Source organism: Egretta garzetta, unplaced genomic scaffold, assembly GCF_000687185.1.
Source record: "Egretta garzetta isolate BGI_Z169 unplaced genomic scaffold, ASM68718v1 scaffold16, whole genome shotgun sequence".
Classification (NCBI taxonomy): Eukaryota; Metazoa; Chordata; class Aves; order Pelecaniformes; family Ardeidae; genus Egretta; species Egretta garzetta.
In genome coordinates this window covers 93,297-108,368 of record NW_009260022.1, presented here as the reverse complement: position 1 = coordinate 108,368, position 15,072 = coordinate 93,297, and the positions used below count along the sequence as shown (strand labels likewise).

At 37.4% G+C, this 15,072-nt stretch overlaps 1 protein-coding gene across 2 annotated transcripts in view; it reads right to left on the bottom strand.

Moving 5' to 3' along the window:
• The window catches only part of SLC4A10 (solute carrier family 4 member 10), a 124,209-nt gene extending 109,910 nt beyond the window's left edge, over window positions 1–14,299 (bottom strand). For both annotated transcript variants that reach the window (XM_035896211.1, XM_009640735.2), the window contains exon 1: window positions 14,219–14,299. In XM_035896211.1, coding sequence (XP_035752104.1) covers window positions 14,219–14,299 — 81 coding nt within the window. The remainder of the gene's footprint in view (window positions 1–14,218) is intronic.
• Window positions 14,300–15,072: the final 773 nt, after the last annotated feature.

Genomic DNA, 15,072 nt, shown 5'->3' with positions numbered 1-15,072 from the left:
ATCTAAATGTTCCCAGTGATCAGTAGTTTGAGAAAATGGCAGAAATTACTAAATACCAAGTTTTACTAGCACAACACAAGTAATGACATTTTTGAATCACTTGTATCTCACTATACTGCTGTAAAGTGAAAACAATTACAAACACAATGATGAAAAATAATAATCCAACAGATGGCCTTCATACCCTGCCTTGCCAAGACAATACCATCTCCTTGTATTAAAGAATGAGTTTTTTTGTGGTGAACACAATAAAGAAAATTCTTATCATTTAAACACTATGCCGCAAGCTGCTTGGATCAGTCTTTCATTTATTAGAAGTCTGTATCAGGCTTAGTACAGTGAGCTCCTCTTCTTGGCATGATCTCAGTGTAGGTACTAAACAAATAACAATAATCTCCTGATCTGTATTTGGTCTTATAATCATCCTTCCTCATACCTGCAAATTCCGCCTACCTATTCTTTAACTAGCACTGTTATTAAATATTTAAGTGTATGCGTGTGAGGAGAAAGAAAAATAGTGTCTGTGGGCTCCATTAACATACACACTGCAAATACATGCATGATGTGATAGCCAATAATTCAAATAAATTACTTTATAACTATTTCAATAGTCATACAATTTAAAAGACACATTATTACTTGTAGGTATACAAACAATACATAGCCTCCAGTTAAGAATACTTGGCAACCTAAGTATAATAAGATGCACACAACTACCACTTGCCCGACCAGTCATTAACAGGTTATACTTACTTAACTTTATAGGCTACAGAAGGAGTTTTGAGGAGGAGCTTCAACAAAGATTAAGTACCGTAAGAGAAAGTGCACTAATAACTGTAAGATGAATAGCAACTGGGAAATCAAAACCGATACTGCCAGTAGAACAAACACAAAATTCTGTCTTGGAAGGGAAAGAAGACAAGTTGCAAAGCTTTTAAAAGAAAGACTAGAAGTTTGCATTTGAGATGAGTAAATAGACTTCAAAGAGCAAGTGCTGTAGGCAGAGTGATAAGCCAAGATGATATTAACACCAGTAATCAAGTGAAGCAAAGCTGGAAGTATTAAAGTCACACAGGCAGATGAGCTCATAAGAGTCACAGTGTTGAGATGAGCAGGCCTTCAATCTGATTTATGGCTACATGGACAAACAGGAACTGTCAGACCTCAGAGCTGCATAGAGCAAAAAGAGCACAACAGGAAAGAAAAGAAAACGCAGGAATTGTTTCTGAAATGGTTATATTCAGGTGACCACTGAAGACCAAGAAAATTTTCTGAGATAGGTAGAGTTTAACCAGAGTGGGGGAAGACCACTAAAAAATAAAGTAGTGATGCCTTCATAAAGATTATGCTTATGGCTACATTATCTGAAATAAGGTGTGGAGGAGGACGCAAAGGCTGACGATGGATTCCTGAGAGATCTAAACACACACCTACATACAGAAAGAGGAGGGGGGGGAGAGGAAGACCCACCCAATAAGCAACTGAGTCTGAAAGAGAGAGAATCAACAAGGACAAAATGACAAATGCCTAAGAACAACAAGATTTCGTGAAGACTATAACATAGCATCGCAGAGAGATGACAGATGGAGTGGAGGAGAATAAAGGACTAGCCTGGAATTCCTCCAGGAAGAAGTCAAGTGGAACATTAGTGAGATAAATTTCCATGCAAAAGACAGAAACCAGAAGTGAGCAGTTCTAGAAAGGCATTAGAAGACAAGAAATTAAAACAATTGTACAAAGTTTAGGTGAGTGGGGAGATGAAGGAGGTCTAGGGATAGGACATTAATCTGGTGAATAGAAACTTCTTAAGTTGAGGGTTGTTTTATGGGGTTTTTTTTAAATATGAAAAGACTCAGACATATTTCTTGTGTATGGGAAGGAATTCAAGGAGAGAAACAGAAATGAAAAAAAAGAACAGCAGAAAGTCAGAAGGTGGACAGGGACAGTGATAGGTTTGTTGGAACAGGTTCGAAGACTACAAACCAAAATCTTAATGTCTGTTTCAGTAAATGAGGAGGAAGCTTGAACTTTGACCTTAGCTGGTTAGTTAGTTTTAAGAAGTTCATATGGAGAGAGGGGGGAATAGATAAGCTGAATGAAGGGCTATATGATTAATAAAAAATACAGAACAGGCAAAACTGCAGGCAAAGATACTCAGATTAAAAAAAAAAAAAAAAAACAGAGATTAGGAAATACAGAAAATCAGCAGAATCAAAAGATTTGCACCAGAGATAGCCAGCAGTATCTCTGAAGCATGGCAGATGGCACTAGGAACTGAGAAAGTAGATACTGGGAGTCAGCCAGGACCATGAATTGTCAGAAGGGTTTGGAAGTGTATGAGAACAAAAAAAACAGAGACTAAAGGGAACTGATAAGCTGATAGAGGAAAGTACAGCGGATTAAAGGAAATAAAAGCAGGAAAGAAGTCATCAAGATCAACAAAACAGAGGTTTTAAAAAGTCCCATTCTTGAGAGAGAGAGAATTAAAATGTTGGAAAAGTTCAAATAGTTATCACAGAAAAGGAACTCGGAGAACACAGTGCTCAGAGAAGACCAACTCAAGTGTGTAGCTGATTCGGCACATTGGATACAATTCAAATGAGAAACAGCAGCACCAGGGCAGCTACAGAGTTGGATGGTTACCCATATGGAAACTGAAGAGGGAGAAATTAAGAATGGAAGAAAGTTGCAAGTCAAAGTTAGAGAGATGGTAACAGGTAGAGTTGTGGGCATACAGACCATAAAAACGTTAGAAAGGCAGGCAGAAGGAAATTCTATTGTAAAAAATAAAAAAAAAAAAGATAAGGAGCTAGGAGCAGGCAGAGCTTAAGAACAAGAGCACAGCAGTACCAACTTCTTTGACCCAAATTCAGAGTGGATATTGTTGGAGGTAACAGTCTCCACAGAAAGGACCATAGATGAGGCAGTGTTAAAAAACAAGGAACAAAGTTCTGTGGGCTGGAAGGAACAGCAGGAGGTAAAAGACAACCCTCCAGGTTCTTTAAGACCAATAACATTCCAGAAACATCAAGTAAATAAAAGGAGTATCATATAATGGAGATGATGAGGAGTTTTGCACCTGAAGGGAAAAAGAAGTGACAGGAATGGTAGAAAAAGGAGGCTGAACCGGAAGCAGATGTTTTAATTTAAGGGAATTTAATTTAATTTAAGGGAAGAAGGAAAGGACAAAGAATATCAAAGGAAGTGTTATCTGAACATGGGTTGATGTAAGAGCATGAAAAGCATCAGAAAGCACAGAGATAAACAAGTACCAATTCAGTAATCAAAAATAACAAGGAAAAGGAAACAGTACCATCCTGATTGTTGCTCTTTCAATATATCCTGAAACTTCTGTTATCTGAAGTTGTTACGTATACTTTCTCTCACATACATTAGCTGTTTTAACAAATTACATGGTGATTTAAAATGCTAGTTGATAAAGACGATTAGCTATGACATAGTTATACTAGGAAAAGATTTAATCTACTGAAGCTTATGTTGCCTGCCAGGTCCATATAAGCAGTATTGGTCAAGGCATTTTATACTTGTACACTCCGTCACTATATTAGAAGTTCATGCCATAAATCTTTTGTAATGTAGAACTGGACTAATCTAAGCCCTATTCTCCCAGGAATTTTAATCATATTTATGGATCATTTGCCAGAACAGCATACCGATTGCTTAATTCTTCTCAAGATATAGTACACAAGAGAGTAAATAACATCACTGGTTAAGCGTTCTTCTGCATCCTTGGACATACAGATGTCTGGGTTCTTGGGACGGGAGTGTTTGGAGGCTTTTTTAAGGAGCTTGTTTTGTTATTTTAAGCTTACTTATTCTTTTCCAAGCCCAACATCACAGCTAATATGTCTGATACTTAATTTTACCAAGGATTGTTTTCAAGTAGAAGATTTCTGAAGGCAAAGGACTGTAAAGAGAGCGAGGCCAGCTAATGTATTTTAAACCGTATCTATCCCGGAAAGTTACACAGGGCTTTTGGTCCCCAAATAAGGGTGCAGTGTGGTCTGTTATATATGGGAGCCACAGATTTCAGCTATCACATTAAAGCTCTAGGAGTGATCTGCCTGAGAAGAAAAAAGAAAAAAAAGAAAGGAAAAAAAAAAAGTTAACTGACATTCACTCCTTCCCTGTCATTCTGATACACTATTAAAGTCACACACATGCACACTTAAAGAACAAAGGGACGCCAACACTTAGAAAAGTACTGATGTATGTGTAATAATTCTATTTTCTTTGAAACATTTATGCTCTAGTATCATTTCATCTCCTGATGTAAACATGGCAGAATTCAAAACTTGAGGAAGCAGGTTTGTAATCCATCAGGATCGCAAATCCATTTCCAAGTGGCAGAATTCTCAGTAGACTGATCATGTCAAACAAAGATGTTACTCCCCAAAAGGTATGTGAAATCCTACATTAACTTGCACAACTCCTGTGTAGTCAGTGGGAAACCAGCAGGATGGGAGATAGGTAAGATCCCAGATAATTTTTATTTTAAACTGTAGCACTGGTATAGACCGCAACAGAACCCTTTAAAAAGTGCATATCATAAGAGCTTTCCTCTGCTTAGAAACAGAATGAGCACATTTTAAACTGGGATAGAGCATAGAAAAAGTCAACAAGAGACTAGAAGAAATAATAGAAGTTAGAAGAACAGAATTGAAATCTCCCTTGAACCTTTGTCTATCCTTCAAACAAAAAAGGCCCAAAGCTTTTATGAGAACACTAAAGGCTGAAACTGTACAGCTTACATTTAAGCTGAAGAATTTTTGATAGAAAAAAGGAAAGAGAACCAGAAAAAGTGCATGTCCCCACTTCTCCCTTTAGCAGTGGATCTGACTTGCACAGGGCAGTCAGGAAGCCTGGGCATTCACCTCACAATCACTGGAACAGCCAGTTTAGCTTAACTAGCACTCTGTCTATGCCATTTATTATTCATCTGCTAAAAAAATAATAAGGAGGGGAAGTAACAAGTGACATATTTAATTAGTAAGTAGAAGATAAGAAATGTCTCCTCAACAGCATAAAGATCAAGTCAATAAATCCTGTGCATAGTTCCACTGACAATACTATTATTCCCTTGAAAATTTTATTCATGATTATTCTCATTCTTGTTCATTTTTCATCACCCTGAATCACAAAAGTAATGCTCAGGCCAAAGAAGGATAAAAGATTAGCAAAGGTGTGATGACTTTTCTAATCTGTCCATGAAAAAATGGAAAGTCTACGTGACGTTATTATCTTGTATTTGTCTTGTGTTTTAAACACTTTCTGAATGTTCCTGCTTCCTCAGTTTTCTTGTTACTATTATGCTGCATTACGTTTCTGTGGAGATTCAGCCAGCCTAGAAGTAAAGATGTATTAAATTTGTATATCCTTCCAACAGAATCACTTTCAAGATATTTTAGTCAACAAAACCCAGTTTATAATCTCAAATACTACAGGTGAGACACTGAATGTGGTGTGTGACATCCCTACTTGAAATCACTTCTGGTACCTTTGAACTGGATTACCTGAACTCACCTCTAGTACCTTTGAACTGGAAAACCACACGTAAGATGTCAACTTCTAAAAAGACTTCCAAACAGTATTTGTAAACAATCAACCCATAAGCCTGTATGTGGTAATGGGCAGATTTAGAGAAACCATTATAAAGAATAAAATAACAGGGCACATGAGTAAGTATTTTATACTGGAAAACAATTGATCCTGTGGAATTGTGCCTCACAAACCTACTGTAATTCCTTGAAGGAGTAAAGAAGACTGTGAATAAAAGAAATTGGTTAATAAAAGTCTTCTTTGACTGTCAAAAGGTTTTGAGCATGAGTCTTCACCAAAGGCAACTGAAAGAACATGAGCAGCAATGGAATAAGAGCAAAGGTCTTTGCTGGGTTAAGAAATGATAAAATGTAGAAAACAGAAGCCATAGGGAAATTGTAATTTCTTTTGGCTGAGGGAGATCACCAGTGCAGAAGTCATCACTGGAATTCTGCTGAGATCTGCACGGGTAGAAACGTATAGATGATTATGGACATGCAGCAAGGTGACAAAGTTTGCTAATGACAGATAATTTCCTAATCTGATTCATAAAGATAAAGCTTGAATATGAAAAGTTGCAGAAGGCCCTTAGCACAGTATGTTACGGATGACAAAATGTTGGATGGAATTCAATGGAAAAGTTGCAAATGAATGTGCAAGAGGGAAAAACAATCCTAGTTTCACATATATAGTGAAATCTTCCAAGCACCACCATTTAGCAGTGGGGTCTTGGAGTTTTGGTTAAACATTCCATGACAATGTTGTATCAAAGTTCAGTAGGTGTGGGGGGAAAAGTAAACAGAACACTACAAACTAGAAAATGCACAGGGACCAAAACAAGGATATCCTTATGCCCACTGTATACATCTTAAGTTTACCTCCAACTTGAGTATCAAAGCGTAATTGGTTCCTATTTGCTGAAAAGGATATAGCAGAAATAGAAGATTCAGAGGTAGAGAACAAGAATATCCACTGTATGAGGTAGATATGTTAGAAGGCTGTAAAAACATGATGGGTATTCACAGGCTGAATAGGGAAATTACTGTTCACTGTCTTTCCCAACATAGTACAGAGGGCAGTGGTATTAAATGAAGACCACTGGAGCCAGGTTCAAAACAAAAAGACATAGTTCTTCACACAGCATATTGTCAAGCTATGGAACTCCAGTGGATACTAAAAGTTTACTTGAGTTTGAGAAATGTGTGGACATGTTCAGGGAAGAGAAATCTATCAAAGGTACCAAATCCAAAGCCTCTGTTTAAAAGTCCTGGAGCCATGAACTGTGAGGTTCTCAGAGACTACCCAGGAGATCTATCATTGTGCACCTGCCTCGCTATCACACAGTTCCCTAGGCCTTTGACCAGTATCAGAGAGACAAGATACTGAGCTAGTATCTTTAGTCTGGCCCAGCACAACCATTTTTCTACTCCTATGTTCCAGGAAACGACATGGCAACTGAGGTATCTGAAGGAGATCTGCAGTCCCATGCTGAGATTGATCAAGAGGTCCTCTGGCAAAAGACTAGGAAGTTATAAATACCTATAAATTCAAACTGAGCAGAATTGCACTAGGAACCCCATGAAGCAAAGAAAACCCTGACTTCATTAACACAGACAATCTCCCAAAGTGAGGGTTACTGAGCATGGGGTGCTTCTTGTCTTGGAAACAATGTAACTCCCTGCTGTTTTCTGAGAAGAGCAGTGTTGTTCTATAATTGTCTGCTATGTCAGCATACATCACTTTGCCTGTCCCAAATAGGTAAACTGTAAACCAAGAGAGGAAGATATATGGTGATGAACATGCTGGGAAGGCAGGAGCATCCATTATGGGAACAGCATCAGCTCCAGGGCTTAAGCAATTTACTTTATAGGATCCCTGCTGCTCAGCCCTGTATAGAAGTAGGTGCCAAAAGTGTCCAAAGCCAAAGAGCCTGAATCAATCTTGTTTGCTATGACTGAATAAACAGCATAAGAGATTCTTCAGTTCACCTCAAGAAATTTTACACTGTGCATAGTGGAAGATAAAGGTGCTATTCTTTATGTTGCTATATTACATTAAAGTTCTACAGGTGTGTACAATGTAGCCAAGCAAAGACAGGAAAATTAAAAGGAAATTAAACTAGAAATTGATAATGACATTTTTATGGACATAAAAAGAGGCCCATGAGGGAAATAAACTCTAAGCGATTACCAGGGAAATTTGTTTATAGCTGATGATGCAGACATTGCTAAAAATGTAAATTTAATCCCTGTCTCAGTAATTGCAAAGGATACTAAAAAGGAAACAGTTTAACCCTTCTTATCTGTTGAAGCAGGCAAGAAAAGGACCCAGAGCATGTCTCAGATCTGTGCTGAGGTTGCTGCTACTGCAGATGTTCATGAGACAAGGCAGTGCTAGTAACTACTCCTGACAGCACAGATTACATCTCTCACTGACATCCACAGCATCTTTGCATTAGAAGTTAGATGGCTGAGAAATTTCAGCACACCTGCACCCTACAAAATAGAAAACCAGTCAGGAAAGAGGAGGAGAGCAGAAGGCAGACTGGGCAATAACCAAGCCCAGTGAGTCACCGCAAGATGCTCACTAGCAGCAATGAGGAATTCACTCATGACTACGCGTAGAAGGACTGGTGACAGTACGCCGAGATCTAGCAGTGGGGACAAGTCTGGCAAATGCAACAAGGCAACCAAGTTCCTGGAGAAAGAGGTCATCACTTCCTTCCGGAACAGAAGAATGCCAAGACAGCTTTTCATTTTTGTATGTTTCACATTTCATATCTTAGGTAAACTTTACTGACAATTAAATCCTGTGCTCTGGTGATATAAGAAGCCGTGGGTTTGGTATGTATTAGCACAACTACCACAACGGATATTCTAAAGGTAAGACCGAGTCACAGTTACCAGACATTGAGCTTCATCCTTAGTAGCACTCACCGAACTAGGCCTATACTTGCCATGTGGAATCTAAGCACCCAGGAATAACCTTCAGCATAATACACAATGCCATAAGAAATCACTACGTTATTGTCAATGTTACAAAACTATCAGTTTGTAATTTCCATGTGTGTTAAGATTTTTTCTAATGAACACTCAGGGTACTATATTAAAGATGCTACATGGCAGTCAACATTGAGGTAACACCAACCAACCTCCACATAATTATATACTAAGAGTTGCCTAAATTTAAATTTTAAGTTGTGATATACACAACCACTGTTTAAGACACACATACACGCATGAAGTCCAACATTTTATATGCACCAAAATTTATTCCTGGAACAAGACTAGAAAAGTTAGACAAACAATGGGGAGAAGAACAGGGGAAAGAGAAGTCTGATTTTTTTTCCAAGTATAAAGTATTTCAGACTACCTTAGCAGGAAAATAGAATTAAATACCTTTAACTGAACTAAAGAGTGGCATCAGCTGGTATAACTGACCTGCATGGCTAACTCTCAGACAGAAACCTCCTGAAGCACAGTTAACCCCCTCAGCTAATAAGCTTGACTTCAGGTCTCCACCATAACAACTCCTACCTCCAGACAGATTCCACACCTGAATGGAATTGCTCAACTGCAGCTCCCATTACTAATGCAAGGACAAGGTATTTCTCTGCTGTTCTATTCGCAGGATTCAGGCATAAAAGTGACACTGCTTTTCCTGGAAAATTTTAATTGCAGGATTGGGACATAAAACTGATACTGCTTTTGTTAGAACAGTTTTAATTGCATCAAATGTGGATGCAAGCCATATGGGTATGATTTCTTGCACATATTTTAATGACTCTGTATGCCTGCATAAAATCTTTATTAAAGAGAATTTAAACAAGTGAACTCATTATGTTATCTGGAGAGGAACGGGCGAATCTTGCATCACTGAAGGCTCCTATATCCATTTTTGTTCTGTTTAAGCAGCCTGGGAGTAAAGTGGGAAGCTATTATAAAACCGAGCAAATTTTTACAATACTTCAACACTCCCTCATGTCACTTAATGCTGGCATTTTCATTCAATGCACCAAGCTGAATATTTTTTATCAGTTGATGGTTGCTGCATCAGTTAAGAACATTTGAGAGCTCTGTGCAAGCTCTGAGTTTCCACTAGAAATTAACAAATTATTTTGAGTGAGTTGACTAAAAACACAACTTATGAATCCCTGGAGAGTTCACGTTCTCCATAGTTTACTTTTATTTTTAATTAGTGATATCATACTAGATGGTATCTTTTTATTCAAATACTTTGAAATTTGCTTAGCTCAAAATATTAAAGCTTCACCTTTCCCTTCAGGAGTTATTCTCTGCTTATATCAATTGGCATTGGGGGACTTAGATTCCACATAAGACATTCCAAAACAACAGGAGGTTTCATCACTAAAACAACTGTTATGACTTAAGCAAAGCTATTTTCAAAGCTTTTCTTCTCCATAAGATTAGCAAGAAACATTACTATTTATAATTTTAAGTGCATTTAGTCCTCATTTTTCAAGGATTCCTGTCCAAAGTTTGACTAGTTAACAGAGAATCCAAATTTCCTTCCCAGGTAATGCGATTCTGCCGCTCTACTCAGCCCTGTTGAGACATAACTGGAGCGCTCTGTCCAGTTCTGGGCTCCCTTCATACAAGAGAGATATGAACATACTGGGGTAAGCCCAGTAAATGGCCACAAAAATCACAGGAGGAGAGGCTGAGAGTGCTGGGACTGTTTCAGCCTGGAGAAGAAAAGGCTCAGATGGGTCTTACCAGAGCATAGAAATACCTGACCAGGGGGCAAGTAGCGAAGGCCTAGCCAGACTCTTCTCAAGGGTGCCAGTGACAGGGCAAGAAGAAATGGGGACAGATTAAAATATGAGAAGTATCACTTCAGTATAAGAAAAAACTTGATCCCCTTAATAAAATTGCAATAGCGGTGTTTCCCCATCTTATCAACAGCCACATCTTGTAATCTCTTACTGGTATACACAATTTTTAAATTATTCAGGAAAAGTGATACTCTCTCCTTTTAGGGTCACACTGAAATCAGTATGGCACAATGGAAAGCATTATATAGCTTACTCTGTAGTTTATATTGATTTTATTAATTAAGCAATCTATTGGGATTTACCAGAATTATGGAACAGCTTCTACTCATACTCAGCTTCTACTGAAAGAAATTATCATGAGACCAATGGTCCTGATCACAGTAGTGCAGCAGCACTCATGTTTCTGGGTTTTTATTAGTAACTTAATGAAAAGTTGAGTACAGCAAAACAAATATTGTCTTGCAAGGAAACAAGAAACAATATGAACAAGTCATATTATTTATGAGGCTCAGTACAGGGCGGGGCAGGGGGGGAAAAGAACAAACCATAGTTGGGATTGCTTCTTCTCTCCAAACTGCCATTCTAAGTAATGCATAACCATTCTTTTTTACTACATTAATATGGTCACCTTCCCTACTACTCCCTCTTAGGTGGTTCCCACCTCTTCAGGCTGGGACTAACAACATAATTGGGACTAACTATGACTCTATTTAAAATTTTTTTAACAGATTACTGTGGCATTATTGTTGAGATTTATTCACATTTTCACATTGCATCCCTGCAAATCTCCTTCAAATAATCTTTATTCAGGATGAACACGTGGTTATATTCTTGGAATACTAAATGCAATACAGCATTCTAGGAACACTAGTGATTTAGCTACGTATTTTATGACCCTGCAGTTAGCTATTTCATATTTATGCTATGTTACTTTATTTTAGACCTTTCTGACTTAAGCCTTCGCTAATTCAGGTCATTAGGCCCAATGGCTTGGTATAAGAATTAAAGTAGTAAACGAGGAGAATCTGACCAGAGAATAGGATCATCTCTTGGGAGGGAGACTAATGTAGGACAAAAGGACTTGAATTCCTTCAACTTATTCTGAAAGTACTTTTTGCTTTTAGCATTGTTTTGCCATTTGTGAATGTTTGGCCACAATCTCTTATTTGTCCTAGTGTTGCCATTTCCTTAAAAACTGGCACTATGAAGAACAAAAAGAATTCAGTAGCATGGAATCAGAACAGCAATCAGTAATAGGTAAAAGCACTACACACCTGAGTACGTGCGTGAGTGTGAGCATTCATGTTTAGAATTGGTAAATGGCACAAATATTGGGCTTCTTGCCCAACTTGCTAGTTAACACTGTCCCTAAAACATCCATACAGAGCTTTGTTTCTTTCTAAGATCTTTATCAAGTTCTGTGAATAGCAATGTTTAAAGATAAGGAAACACATACTCACACAGATATGTATTCGTAATGCACAGTCAAGGGGAAAGAATTCTTTAGTCAGAGAGATCCTTCCTTACACAGCATTTTTCAAATACTGACAGTTGCAATCAATTTGAAGAGGGATGGTATGCTTGTAAAGAAGGTGTAAAAAAACCTTCTTGTTAAGTTGATACCAACACGTTGCCACTGGATTCAATTACTCCAAATTTGTGCGATATGTCCAAATATCAGCAAGTATACTTTAAACCTTTCTTTTTTGGGTGGCAGGGTGGGAGGGTTAAACAAGAAAAATAGTTTGTAGTTTTAAGTTTTCAGATCACTTCAGTCCAACTCCTTGCTCTCGCTCTCTCTCTGTAGATACAGTTTCTAGCCTAAACAGGCTGCAGTGGATGTCTGTTGCACTATCTGGAGATTATTATCAATGTTACATTTCAAAAACACCCTCAGTTTCCAGAATTAATATAAATGATGAAACAGAGCACAGGTTAAGTGCATGGCATAGTGCTACAGCTTCCAGTTACGCAAAATTCCATGGAGATCTAAGCATTTTAAATGGGCAAAGGAGACTTCAGGAACAACTTCAAAATACAGGTAAGTCGTGATTTTAAATTATACCTGAACAAGGAAAACAAAGAAGCTGGGGGGAGGGTTCGTCCTATTAAAAAGTCCATAAATATCCTGCAAAGCACCAAAATACCATGAAACCAATACTTTCAGGAATTTCATTCCAATGCCAAGAAACAGAATGTACTCATTGTGACTAATACATTAAAATACTGAAAAATAAATTCTAACAGATTAAAAAGATCTTGTAGCAAGTGAAAGGTATAGTTAAATCATTCCAAACCTAACCAAGCTTAAGAGCAGGGCAGTCTTTCCCCATTATTAATAAGAACGTAAGCTGGATAAGTAGACTGGGAAACTATAAATTATGGCCAATAAAAGCAATACAACATTTTTTACAAATATGTTTTTAATTAAAAATGAAAAGGCAGCCATTTTTACTGAAGCAATTTGCTGCACATTCTTAAGTTTAGTCTTCTGTGGTCTCCCACACACATACACTTCCAACAATGTGTTATTAAATGGGGGTGAAACCAGAATACAGTTCTAAATGCAAAATCAAATCCATGTTTTACATGTTTACATTTCTAGGTGGAAATATGAAAATATTTTAAAATCTTGATCACTTAATCCTGTGCTTTGGGGTCAGGAAATACCACTCACCCCTGCCAATCTGCAGTCCAGACATACGTGAAAATTGTTGTTTCACAAGGGTAAAGCAGTGACAGAAAAATTGCACACTACTTTCAGGCTTCAGCTGAGCTTTTAAAACACATGGCCAAACACGTTGCCATGGAAATGTTCTGCAAATACATCTAGAATTTCTTAAGATGGAGCTGAATATCGTTTTTTTAAATAAACTTCTCCTACAATTTCAAATATAATTGCTTTATGCTGTATTCAAGGGAAACAATGGCTATTATCTAGCATTTATCACCTGAAGTAATAACAGTATTTCCAATTCCATTTTGTGTTCCACACATGAAATTAGGCCACGATCTTCCTATGTAAAATACCCACATAACTTGTTTTCTTTCATGTACTCCGACTCTCCGACTTTCCTATCCATCACCACACTACATTAACAGATACAGAAGTATCAGCCTTGCAATAAAGTTGGCAACAGTTAAAAACAAAAATGATGAGACATGCTTCAGTAAAATTAATTTGGTTTTAAACAACATTCTAAATATTTAAGTTATTAACCTTCTCTTTTACAATCCATTAGTATTCATATGTGTCACTGACTGTAATAATTAAAAAGGGGAGAGTTATCTTGCCAAACTTTCACTGTTGTGTTCAGTGAGCTATTTTTAAAACTGATTTGAAATGAAGCAAAAAAAATCATCTACTACTGCAAAATGAAGCAAGATCTGTGCCTGCAGAATAGCTCGGTCCTGTTACACAATGTGATACGTTGTTTTAAATAACCTGCCACTGTAGGTAAACAGTTGCTTTATACTGCTTTTCATACGACAAACACACACATTCACACAATAGCTTTGTGTGCCATGGAAAGATAAAGCAAAATAAAAATGCAACACAATCTTGCCACTTTACTTTACAGCAAAGGTATAACCTTTTACTATGAATTAGTTAAAAGAAATCATATTCACAATAAAAAGAGGTTAAAAATATATTTGCAATAACCTTACATTGTTCAAATTGCAATTAACAACACATTAAATTTCCAAGATATACATCGCTCTGCTTATGTAAACAGTCTACCCTATAAATCCTGTAGCAAATCCAACATGAAGCAATTACACAGACAAAGAGACTGTAGATGACCTAAAACAGTAAAACAAACCTTTATGTTAGAAATATTAGTATAAACTATGAGGTCATACCTGATGACTTAGAGACTGTAATGTCTCACCGGTTCCAAGCTGCATGACCTTTCTATTTCCAGAGACCCCCAAAAATTGCATTTCCTGTCTTACAAAAGTACATCACAGACCCATCTATCTTTCAAAATCTTCTGGGCTAGTGAAGAAAGCATTAACACCCATTCTGCCCATCAGTAAGTGCTGGAGTCATTACCCTCAAGATATCAGATCTTAAATATAGTTTCCTCCGTGCGATTACAGACATCCAGTAGTCAAGGAGGCTGACACAGCTATATCACTGATGCTGCTAATGCCATCTGAAAACAGTAAGCTTACTGCTTAAAGCAATCCTGCATCATCCAAACAGAACAAGCCACATCCTTCAACTCCTCACTTGCGTTTTTTATAAAACCTAGCGCTGCCATTATAGATTTTGTTTTCATCTGTGGTCAGCTAAAGGAGAAATTAGATATTATGCAACCAGCTTTGCATTAACAAAAGAAAAACGGCAGATGAAGTGACATATCGAGGTTATCAAATTTTGCTTGCATGACCACTCCTCAACAAGCACTATCACCATTCAGAAGAAGCATCACAATCGGATCCAAAGCAAAATTACCAGAAAGAAATTATAAACGATTCATAGGCAGCAATTCATAGGCATTTAAATAGCCCTGTGGTACTGAAACAGCTATTTTATGCAGCCTTATGAAATCTAGTCCCTATTAAATTAAAAACATTGCTCGCCTAAGTATTTTTAGTGCTTATTTTCAATAAATTGCATGATCGCTGCATTGTTTCCATTACTCCCCGCTAGCAGCCAGAAAACAGCATGCCTTGAAAACGTGCCAGTATTATGACAGCAAAAATGTGTT